Genomic DNA, 13038 nt, shown 5'->3' with positions numbered 1-13038 from the left:
AGATTTCCTCTATTGGCTTATAGTGTCCCTGTAGATTTCCAGTACATCACCTCCCAGCCTTCAGTAGACTGATGTCTTGGAGGAACTTGATAATGCAGTGCTTCCAAAGAAAGCTGCCCCTAGTCTGCTACTGGGTCCAGGGCTGGGGGCTGGTTCTTCGTGGAAATCCTCTCACTGGGCGGGCCTGCTCCTAGAAGCTGGCTATAGACAGGGCCTGCCTCCGCCTGAGGGAGCCAGGCTGCTGGGGGAAAGCCTCTCCCTGTCCTGCCTTGGTCCCACAAGCCGCCTGTGGGCAGGGGCCCACCGCTGGGTTCAGGGCTTGGGGTTGGCTCTGTGCGGAAAAGCTCTCACTGGGTGGGCCTGCTCCTAGAAGCTGGCTGTGGATCACACCTGCTGCTGGAGGGAGCTGGGCTGCTTAGGGAAGTCTCTCGCTGCCCTGCCCTGTTCCCAGAAGCTGCTCACTGTCCAGGCCTGCCACCCGGGCCGAGCTTCACCCAGTGGGAAAGACTCACCCCGAGGCTCTATGTTGGTCCAAGTCTCTCAATACCTCCCCTTCTTGAATCCTGAGTTCTGGAGCTATGGGAGATGCAGACACCCTTTAGTCCGCCATCTTGGATCTCCCAACATCATTCTTAATGGAGAAAAACTGAAACCATTCTCTTTAAAAACGAGAACAAGACAGGGATGTCCTCTTTCACCACTTCTATTCAACACTGTCCTTGAAACTCTAGCCAGAGCAATTAGACAGACTAAAGAAATTAAAGGGATACCAATAGGAAAAGAGGAACTTAAGCTGTCAGTATTTGCTGATGACATGATTCTATATTTAGAGTATTCAAAACCTCCTCCAGAAAACTTCTAGACCTCATCAATGAATTCGGCAAAATAGCAGGCTAGAAAATCAACACGCATAAATCTAAAGCATATTTATACGCAAGCGACGAAACAGCTGAAAGGGAAATGAGGAAAACAACTCCATTTGCAATAGCCTAAAAAAAAAAAAAAAAAAAAAAAGTGGGAATCAATCTAACAAAAGAGGTGAAAGACCTCTACAATGAGAACTACGGAACACTAAAGAAAGAAATTAAAGAAAATCTTAGAAGATGTAAAGATCTCCCATGTTCTTGGATAGGCAGAATTAATTTTGTCAAAATGGCCATACTACCAAAAGTGCTATACAGATTCAATGCAATTCCAATTAAAATCCCAATGATGTACCTTACAGAAATAGAGCAAGCAATTATGAAATTCATCTGGAAGAATAAGAAACCCAGAATAGCTAAAGCAATCTTTAGCAAAAAGAGCGAAGCAGGGGGTATTGCAATACCAGATCTTCAACTATACTACAAAGCAACAGTAACAAAAACGGTATGGTATTGGTACCAAAATAGACAGGTAGATCAATGGTACAGAATAGAGGACATGGACACAAACCCAAATAATACAATTTTCTCATACTAGACAAAGGGGCCAAAAATATGCAATGGAGAAAAGATAGCCTCTTCAACAAATGGTGCTGGGAAAACTGGAAATCCATATGCAGCAGAATGAAACTAAACCCCTATCTCTCACCCTGCACAAAACTCAACTCAAAATGGATCAAGGACCTCGTAATCAGACCAGAGACCCTGCATCTTATAGAAGAAAAAGTAGATCCAAATCTTCAACATGTCGGCCCAGGATCAGACTTCCTTAACAGAACTCCCATAGCACAAGAAATAAAAGCAAGAATCAACAACGGGGATAGATTCAAACTAAAAAGCTTTCTCTCAGCCAAGGAAACTATCAGCAATGTGAAGAGAGAGCCTACAGTGTGAGAGAAAATCTTTGCCACTCATACTTCAGATAGAGCACTAATCTCCAGAATCTATAAAGAACTCAAAAAACTCTACACCAAGAATGCAAATAATCCAATCGACAAATGGGCTAAGGAAATGAACAGACACTTCACAGAAGAAGATGTACAAGCAATCAACAGACATATGAAAAAATGTTCAATATCACTAGTAATAAGAGAAATGCAAATCAAAACTACCCTAGATTCCATCTCACCCCAATTAGAATGCCGATTATCAAGAATACAAGCAACAATAAGTGTTGGCAAGAATGTGGGGAAAAAGGTACACTCATACATTGCTGGTGGGGTTGCAAATTAGTGCAGCCACTCTGGAAAGCAGTGTGGAGATTCCTCAGAAAGCTTGGAATGGAACTACCATTTGACCCAGCTATCCCACTCCTTGGCCTACACCCAAAGGACTTAAAATCAGCATACTACAGAGATACAGGCACATCAATGTTCATAGCTGCTCAATTCGCAATAGCCAGACTGTGGAACCAACCTAGATGTCCTTCAACTGATGAATGGATAAAGAAACTGTGGTATGTATATACAATGGAATATTACTTAGCTATAAAGAATAATAAAATTATGGTATTTGAAGGCAAATGGATGAAATTGGAGAATATCATGCTAAGTGAGATAAGTCAATCTCAAAAAACCAAAGGATGAATGATCTGTCTGATAAGCAGATGAGGAACACATAAGGGGGGGCGGGCAAGAATGGAGGATGGAGGGACTGTATAGAGGGAAAAGAGGGGGGGAAGGGAAAAAATAACAGAATGAATCAAACAACATTACCCTATGTAAATGTATGATTACACAAATGGTATGCCTTTACTCCATGTACAAACAGAGGAACAACATGTATCCCATTTGTTTACAATAAAAATATATTTTAAAAAATCACAAAATGCAGTCTGTAAAACATAAAAATAAGTACATAGAAATGTAAAAAAACCAAAAAAACAGAGTTTAATTCCTTTTAAGCTGACAAAGTCTATAATGTTGCTTATTTGAGCACCATTAACTCATTTCCACAGTTTAATAATCTCTGTAATAGCAAAAAACATTTATTTCAGATTTTCCAGTATAATATTGTATAGCAGAGTCATCTGAAGCATGCTGTAGCCTTTTAGGAAGGTCCCAGAGAAAATAAAGCCTTAATGCCATAAGCCATCCACTGTATGTAATAAATTAACTATGCAACTAGGATAGAATTATCTACAATGGTATTACCAACTTTAAGACAAATAGAAAACATTCACTTTTTTTTTTAGGGTGTAATTCTCTCTCTGATCCCTGTTTAAAAAAAAAAAAAAAGGGCTGGCATCCACTAGGTAAAAGAAGAAATCACAGTATTTTAATTCCAACTAAACCTTAAGGGCAAAAACTAAAACCAAGGATATTGATGTACTTAAGAACAATAAAACTAGTATTATTTAGAGACTATTAGCATATACTGGATACTGAATTAGGAAACTGCTAATGTATCACTTTGCTTCTAACAACCCACTGAGATCTATCTAAATTAAGGTTATTAACCTGCATAAGATCAGGATTAAATTAAGGGCAGTGGAACCCTTTTTATGTGGGAAACAGTGCTATACAATTCAGAGTTCAAACTCTGCTGTCAAAGGAGCTACATTCAAATTCTACTTTGGCCAATTTCTAGTCACATGAATCTGGGCAGGTTACTTTACCTTTCCTAAGTTTTAGTTTCCTACAATGATGTAAATCATCATTAGTCATCACACAGTTATTGTGCTTATCTGTCCACAACAAGCACTCAAATGGACACCATCATTATTGGTGTCTATCCTAACATGTAGGGACAGGAAAAATAATGACCTTAAGATCTAATCACACTGTATTACAGACCTTTTCTCCAGGTCCTTGGTTTGCAACCTTCTTCCCAGAGGAAGGCTCTTCTCCGAAACAAAATGATACTCTAGACACTGGGAAAACCTCTACTAACAGCAGCTGAGTTTGAAAATTACTGTTCCTGGAGGTAACTTTTTATGTAAAAAGATCTACTTTTCTGGTGGTATGTACTCAAAATATTTATTGAATTTGCTGACATATAAAATCCTGCAGTACATATATCTGTATTCCTGGAGAGTTTTAAAGGGTTTTCAGTTTTTGGTATAACCCATAAAATGAATGAGCATGATCAGATAAAATTAATAGTGAATAATATAGTTTATTAAAGCATTATTATATAAAAAAGCAAGAGAGACATCAAAATTGAAAAAAAAAAAGGAAGGACTTGAGGTTGGAAACAGAGAGAGCAAAGATCTTTTAGTAAAAGCTATAAAGGTAACATCCAAAAGGCTAGGACAAGGGAGTATAGTTCAATGGTTAGCGTTTGCCCAGCATGCTGCAGGTCCTGGGTTCCAACCTTCGCATCTCAAACAAACAAACAAACAAACAAACAAAAAAAGGGCTGTAAAAACAACTTGGTATTCTTTTCTTTTTGCCGAGTACTGGAGACTGAACTCAGGGGCACTCAACCACTGAGCCACATCCCCAGTCCTATTTTATATTTTATTTAGAGATAGGGTCTGAGTTACTTAGCACCTCACTTTTGCTGATGATCTGAACTAGCAGTGTTCTTGTCTCAGCCTCCCGAGCCATGTGCAGCACCACGCCCAATTATGGTATTCTTTTCTAAGTTAAAAACATCAGAAATTATCAAGACCATTTCTTTAAGTTGAAGACAGTAAAGTCCAAAGGATTAAATTTACTTGAGATTTCTACGCTTTGGTTAATCAATTAAAGTCCAGTGCATTATTCTTTCCCATAGAGGTGCTTCTCAAACCTGCTGCACATTAGAATCTACTTAAACAAAACAAAAACAAACAGACAAAAAAGTTAAAACACCACAACATAACCTAGAAGTCCAGGCCATACTTCACAACTAAATCAGAATCTCAGGGTGGAAGTTAGGGTCTGGGTACTGTTCTCATTTTCAAACTTCCCAGATGATTTTAATGTGCTGCCAGGTTTCACAGTGGTTTTTGACTGAAGCAACACTGCCCCGAATGGGATATATCATAAGCAACTGCAAGGGGTTGCTACTGTCATCTATAGGGTAAAGGCCATGGATGCTGCTCAAGTTCTCCAATACCTAAGACAGGCCCAAAGAACAAAGAATTCTCTGATTCCAAATGTCAATGCTAATGATGAGAAATTCTATTCATACTGTTATCTAAAGGGTTAAATGATGTTTTGTTTTACTTGCTTCTGCATATTCTATTCATACTGTTATCTGAAGGGTTAAATGAGTTTTATATTACTTGCTTCTGCATATTGATGCATTTCATTTATATGCAAGGAGTAAATATAATAAATCAATCATATGATGGTAAGGAATTTTAAAATCTTGCACACTTAAATTATTAAGGGCTTCTAAAAATCTAGTATTTTTAACTCATGGTTGAAGATTTAAGTAGAGACTCTAAAGTTTCGGGGATTAACATAGCTACAGTAAACTGCTTATTATTTTTTTTTATTGTTTTTTAGTTGTATACCGACACAATACCTTTACTTTTATTTTTATGTGGTACTGAGGACCAAACCCAGTGCCCCCCATGTGTGAGGCAGGCACTCTACCACTGAGTTACAACCCCAGTCCAGAATTGCTTATGTTTATAAATTAAGTTCCCAATATCAGGAGGAGGGAGGAGGGGAAAAAGGGGTTAGCAAGATATGAAATTAACCAAATTATGTTATATGAATGTGCCAATATTTAGCAATGAATTCCACTATTATGTATAACTATGAAGTACCATTAGAATAAATAAATGAAGTAAGGCCCCATCAGAAATGTTCAGTAACAGCTGGTACACAGAACCAAAAAGGTTTTTTGGAGCAAAGGCCCAGCCTCCCTCTAAGGCTGGTAAAGCATTCCTTTTCTGATAATTTCAGAATTCTCAAGTAGCCCTAAGTTGATGAGGGAGAGAATTAAACAAGGTGTAAGATATGCAAATGAATTTTAGGTTGTAGGCCTCTGAGAGAAATAATATAGGGTTATGGTGCCCAAATGACTGCTACTTAGAATATAAACTGCTGGTTAATCTCTAATCAGGTATATAGAGGGGTAATGCTTGTCAACACATGCCCCTAAAATCAGGTCAACTAAATTATTTTTACTTTATCACTACTTCTGGAGAACATCTGTTTCCTTCCTTTCTTTTTCCTATAACTGAATCTCTGAGTTTGTAGCTTGAGAAGTTGAAGTAAGCAAGCAAACAAGCCACGTACTATGTACCCCCTAACTCTTACTGGAAAAATTTTATACACACACGCACATCCACACACATATATCTACACACACACACACACACACACACAGAGTTTATCTTACCTGGGCAGTAAAGTAATATTTCCCACCCTAAATAAATGTTGCTTCACCACTGGATCAATGCAAAGATGGGATGGATGAAATAAATGTCTCCAAAAGACCTCATTTTTCAAGCTTAAGTTTGGGCAATGGAAAAAAGAATTTAGTTGCAGTGATATAAGCAGTGTGCTATCAGGCCAGGGCAGTGAGTGACAATTTGGGAATACATTGGAAATACTGATTTATGGGAGTTAATTGGCTTCCCAAATTTTGGATCACTTGCTTTGTCCCTTTCTGGTACAACACTTTGGCCTTCCTTTATGGATATCTGTAAGATGGATTGTATTTCAGCCTAGATCTCAGGTGGGGCTATGGTTAAATCATACTGCAGAAATCTAAAATTATAAACAAGCAGCTACATTAAGAAACAGAAATACACATTAAACTGATAACAGTGTCAACAGACAGTCCTTAGAGGACACATTAAATCAATCATGAAGTTAAAATACTAGCACATAGATGCCCCAATACTTTGAAATAATTCAGTATGAATTCTAGAATTTTAAGCATTATTCATTCATACTTTACAATGGCTGACTCATTAAATATGTTTAAGTATAGTCACACAACTTTAGAATTACTTAACTTGTAAAATAGTTTTTCTCCTATCTTATTAACTTAAGAAGAAAGTTACTGAAAACTAGACAGAACTTTATGTCATCACAAAAATGAATAAATCTTTCTAACTTAAGCAGGTTCTATAATACATATATAGAAATCATACCTTTCTAAACTTGCTCCTTTTTGCCTCTTGTTCTCTAGAACAGATGATAGTTCCAATACTGGAATTCTGAGATGAGGATTCCTACTTCGTGGTTCTAGCCCCTCTCTCCTGGACTAATACAAAAGTTTTCTATTTGATATCCCTGGTTCTGGTCCTATCTCATCCAATATAATGATCATTCTCAAATCCAACGATCACCCTGAAGTGTACACTAAGATCCACTGTTTGGTGATTTTCCATCACATGATATCAAATTCAAGTTTCTGAACAGGGTACACAAAGTCTTCAATGATTTGGTCCATGCTTTAGGCTCAATTCCTACCACACTTGCCTTACATTTTGAACCAATATTAGTTATCTCCTCAACACCCGGTCATTTGCCTTAACTCACTGTCCACTTGCAAAGCACCATTGGCTGGGGCGAGGGGGGGGGGGCGATGGTGACGACCCACAAACCACAAAAACACCAAAAAACACTGGAGCACACTCTAATAATATTTAGTTTGGGAGTTATTTCTTCCAGGAAGCCTTCTCTGAGTTCCTCTCTTTTCAGGTTCAGCTAGTTAGGTGTTTCCATTATGCCCTATGAATATCACCATCATTGTATTACAAATTCAAAGTGTGGTCAACGGATCAGCAGTGTCCACAACACTTGGGAATTTGTTGGAAATGCAGCATCTCATACCCCACCCAGAACTACGCAATTAGAATTTGCATTTTAACAAGATCCCAGGAGAGTCATATGCACATCAGAATTGGGAAGCACTGTTGCAATAATCTGTTGCATATATTTTTCTCCTATCAGACAGTCTCAAACTTCAGCAAGCATCAGAACCACTTGCGAAGCTTGTTATGATACAAAATCCCAGGCCCATGTCCAAAATAGTAGATATGGGGAGGCGACCAGGAACCAGCATTTTTATAAGCACCCATGTCACTAAAAAAAGAGTTTCTCACAATTATGCTTTGAAAGAAACACTGCTAGACTACAATATGGTGGATATAAGAAAGGGAATGAAAGGACATTGTAGTTGCAGAATGGTAGGCAGCAGAGAGGTTACAACACAGGATACACAAAAATTAAAAATGCCTCCTAAAATAAAAACTGCCTAAACCCTTCTTCTAGAACAGCTGGATTAAACAAATAAATATATAGAAAATGCTCACTATGGTGTTCCTCAATCAAAAAAAAGTTTTACCTAATTTTTATTACCCCAGTACAAACAACAATAACTGAGACAACAAAAAACTCTAGAGTCACAAAAACGTTTTGAATTGACAAAGCTTACCATCTAAGGTTAGTCACTTAGCTAGTAACTACCACTTTTCCAAGGTTAAAAGAAAAACCTCAGATGAAACAGCAAACAATATACTTATTTGCATGAAGTAACTGTCACTAGAAAAGTAAAAAATCATTTATTCTTACTTGACAGATAGCTATTCTTTAACTTTGCTAAAATACTGGGGCAGAAAATAAGTGTCTAAATATCTGGTCCAATATTTGCCTTAAAAAGTCAACTGTTTTATATTCATCTGCAAAAATAACTGAACAGAGAACACCTGAGTCATTGTCTTAACACTGTATTCCTGTAACTAGACATCCAGTAGTCACTCAATTAATGTTTGTGGAATTGAACTGCAAAACTAGGTAAGAATTGTGACCTACCCAAGTCATTGTTTTCATCTTAAAACTCTAAAAATCAGTAGAAATTTTGTGACCAGTCACCTTTGTTTAAAAGGTTAAAGCTTCTTCACAATCATTTGAAAATAAATTATGAATCCCACACATCATAAAAGACCTTAATGCTGAATGAAGAAAGGTAAAGAATAGGGAAAGAGAAACTGAAAAACGAACTACAAAATCTGAAACATTTAACCTTTAAATGCGGCTAGTGAGTAAGCATAGGAAAACTAAAAATGATAAAAAATTCTATGCAAGTGACAAATACTAAACATAAAAAGAATATAATTAACCACTGCAACAGTACTATCTATTCTCTAATACATAATGCTTGGTGTAGATCCTACTAAAAAGTTATTAAATAAATTGTTAAATTAATTAAGTCAGGCAATTTTTGCTGTTACTTATGTTGTGAGCAGAATTACACAATTTAATGCCACCATGCATTAGTCTATATGGTTTTGTATAAGCTGGAATTTTATAGATCAAACACAGTGGTATCTTGAAAATGTAACCACAGCTCTATATGGATAGTTGTAAGTAAAGTCACAATGTAACAAAAAGGATATAATTTTTTAATCCAAAATCTGAATTTACATGAAATCAATCTCCATAAAATTGATCTATTAACATTTTTAAACATTTCATATCATTACCATCAATGGACTAAGGTCTGGATTTCCCATGCATGCTAAAGAAGCACTCTTACCACTGAATCCAGTACCTAAAATCGTTTTAAGGTGTAGTTATGGGCTCTGCTAGCCAATTCTACAGATGAAGAAAAGAACCTAAATAACATTATAGTCTTTCAAGAATCTGTTTGTCCTTCTGGGCTCAGCTCACATTATTCAACAAATATTTCTGTACTGCTTATATGACAGATACCATTCAAGGCATCAGTGCAATGCAGCCTCACAGGCCTTTGTAAGATGATGCAAATTGCTGAAACAGAAAGAAAAACAGCCACTGGCCAATATGGTGACAAAGTACTTGAAATGTGGTGGTTACTGGAACAGGGGAACTGATTTTTTTTTTTTTGGGGGGGGGTGCTGGGGATCGAAAGTAGGGCCTTGTGCTTACAAGGCAAGCACTCTACGGACTGAGCTATCTCCCCAGCCCCAGGGGAACTGATTTTTAAATTTGATTTAATTTACTCAAAACAAAATAGTAAAATGTGGCTAGTAGATACCATATGGACAAGGCAGTCTCAATGTGTTACAGAGGTAAACATGATAGAAAATCCTGCCTTCACAAATTTACAATTCTGTGGGTCACAAAGTTAGTAAATAAATCAAATAATAAACACACGTCAAGTGGTGGTTACACATGGCCTCTCTTAAGGAATGGTGGATTAGGTACATGCCCTTTCTATATACGCTCCCATGAACTCTGTACTAATAGAAAGCTTTACTGAACTAAAACAGAACTCTACTGGAAGAACTTGTCTTATTCAGTTGTATTTCAAAAACTACCATAATAAACATACTTGACCTCGTGTGTAGAAGCAATCTGAAATTCCCCAAACTAACCCAGTTGTGCAGTACTCAAAATACCAAAAACTCAGTTTCTTCTCATCCAGTCCAATGCAGTTCTGAAGCCTCACTTTAAAACAGAGCAATGCGGAGCAAATATCACCTTTCTCTTTCTCATCCCCAGACTTTTACTGTGAATCACATTCCTCAGCCGTCTCCAAACTTACCAAAGGCAAATGCAAAAACACTTTAACGAAATGTTTCATGCAACATTGCACCTTTTTTTGTTTACCATTGGACTTAAATTCCTGGAAAGTAAATTTCTACTCATACCTTACACTCCGCTGCTCCTACACACCAAACACCATACTAGCTTTCAATTACGCATTACTGACTACGGGAGAAGGGAAGCACAGGAGCTTGGTGTTTTCCTTTTATACTCATAAAAAACGAAACAAACTGATTCACAGGATCTGGGAAACGAGCAAAAAAGCAGCTTAGAATAAACAAACAAAAATGGCTGAGAAGTATAAAAGGCGGAAATTGAGGATTCCAAAAAACCGTTCACTTAGAGCTTTCCAAACCTTTCCGCCATACCTCAGGGGTGCAAGGGTGACTGTAGTTCCACCTGAGGCGGGGGGGACCGGTCAGGGTCGCGTGGCCCCCGGCGGACGCCCAGTTCTCATTCCAGCCCCGCTGCGCCTTTCCGAAGGGGCCGGGCTCTGCTGTACGCCCTCCAGGCCGTGGCCATGAATTACCTGCTGGTCTCCAGCGAGGAGTAGCGCTCCGGCAAGACCTGAAGGCAGCGCTGGAAGAACCGCACGTGCCTGTCCCGCAGGAAATCCAGCCGCTCGCCTTCACCGCTCCCAGGAAGCCGCTCATCCTCCGCGGCTGCCATGCTGCTCCGGAAGTGGTGTCCGCCGCGACCCGGAAGCAATAGACGTAAAGGGTGCCCAAAACCTCACTAGCGACCCGGATGTACCGGGTTGTAAACCAACTCGATAGTGGGAGCTGTATTTTGTAGAGTGGAAATGTCCAGCATTTTCTACCTTGCGCTTCCAGAGATTTGGAAATACTTGATCTTGTGAACTTCAGCCCGTAAATTCCTCTGTCAAAACTTTGGTCTTAGTGGGACATTTAGGAGGAAGTGCAAGTACAAGAGCTCCGAGTTCGTTTTGTAAAAATCCTGGCCCTAAAGAATGTAAAATTGGTAGATCTGAAAATAGGGATGGATCAGCATAAATTTGCTAATAGAGTCATTTCCGAGGGAACACAGTTGTAAGCTCAATGAATAGGGAAACTAAACCTAATTAAAATGATGGAGATAAACATGCTTATCATATAATTGTCAGCACCACAAACGTTCAGATTTTCCTAATTTTCTTTGAACTGACCTGATTCAGTCTTCAACTTACCACGGTATGACCTAACGATTTTTCAATAGAAATCATACTTTGAATTCTTATTTTTTCCTCTCAACTTAGTAATAGGTTAATAGGATACGCTCCTAAGGCTGTACCTAGGGTTGGGAGGCACAATTAGCCAGGACCAACCAATACTCTTAGGGTATCAAAATGCATAGTGTAATATTCATAATATTTCCAAGCTACTATGTATTAAACTAGGTGTATTAATTGCATTTTTAAATTTATTTTCAACTTAAAAAGGGCTTATTGGGATATAATCCTATCATAGAGGAGCACTTATATATATGCACTATACACACCTTACAGATAACTTACAGTATTCATATGCATGAGATTGCATTTTTTTCTTTCACACATCTTACCAGATTTAAACTTGTGACTAAGTGTCATCAGGAATCATTGTTGCATCAATTTGCAACACCAAAATAAGCTCAACATATTCTCCAACTAACTATATTAAGACTGAAATAGGGTGCTTCTAGATCTTTTTTAAAAAATGGGGGTTTAAGTTACTGCTACTATGTACATTTTTCTTTAAAGATTCATGAGGCATTCTTGTGGAGGAGAAGGATCAGGCCAAAACTAGGTTATTTAAAAATAACTATGCTATTAGAATGCTATGCTATTGGGTTTACTTTTGTTAGCTTTCTTAGAAAATGTTTTATTTAAAAATGTGCCTGTGGGGAAATCAACAAATATATGAAAAAGTGCTCATCATCTCTAGTAATTAGAGAAATGCAAATCAAAACCAACCTGAGATTTCATATAACTCCAAGTAGAATGGTTATTATCAAGAACACAAGCAATAATAAGTGTTGGCATGGATGTGGGGGGAAAAGGCACATTCATACATTGCTGGTGGGATTGCAAATTGATGTAGCCACTCTGGAAAGCAGTATGGAGATTCCTCAGAAAACTTGGAATGGACCCACCATTTGACCCAGCTATCCCATTCCCTGGTTTATACCCAAAGTAGTTAAAATCAGCATCGTGCAGTAAAGCAGCCACATCCATGTTTACGGCAGCTCAATTCACAATAGCTAGGTTGTGGAACCAGTCTAGATGCCCTTCAGTTGATGAATGGACAAAGAAACTGGTATATATACACAATGGAATATTACTCAGCCATAAAGAAGAATAAAATTATGGCATTTGCTGGTAAATGGAAGGAGTTTGAGAATATCATACTAAGTGAAATAATTCAAGCCCCTAAAACCAATGGTTGAATGTTTTCTCCGATAAGTAGATGATGATACACAACAGGGCGGATGACAGGCGGGCAAGAGAAGAATGAAGGAACTTTGGATTGTGTAGAGGGAAATGGGGCAGGAGGGGTGGGGGAAGGAAAGGTAGTGGACTGAGACATTATTACCCTATGTACATGTATGATTACATGAATGGTGTGAAGCTACATTGTGTACAACGATAGCAATGAAAATTTGCACCCGATTTGTGTACAATGAATCAAAATGCAGTCTGTAAAACTAAAGAA

General features: G+C 38.1%; 1 protein-coding gene across 1 annotated transcript in view; it reads right to left on the bottom strand.

Moving 5' to 3' along the window:
* Pggt1b (protein geranylgeranyltransferase type I subunit beta) overlaps positions 1–11017 on the bottom strand; it is a 67872-nt gene extending 56855 nt beyond the window's left edge. Inside the window, exon 1 of the mRNA XM_047556194.1 lies at positions 10878–11017. Within this exon, the coding sequence (XP_047412150.1) occupies positions 10878–11017 (140 nt within the window). The remainder of the gene's footprint in view (positions 1–10877) is intronic.
* Between the last annotated feature and the right edge of the window lie 2021 nt (positions 11018–13038).

The sequence above is a fragment of the Sciurus carolinensis genome, chromosome 6 (genome assembly GCF_902686445.1).
Source record: "Sciurus carolinensis chromosome 6, mSciCar1.2, whole genome shotgun sequence".
In the NCBI taxonomy this organism is placed as follows: Eukaryota; Metazoa; Chordata; class Mammalia; order Rodentia; family Sciuridae; genus Sciurus; species Sciurus carolinensis.
The sequence above is the reverse complement of the archived record's forward strand: the minus strand, read 5'-3'. Positions and strand labels throughout refer to the sequence as shown.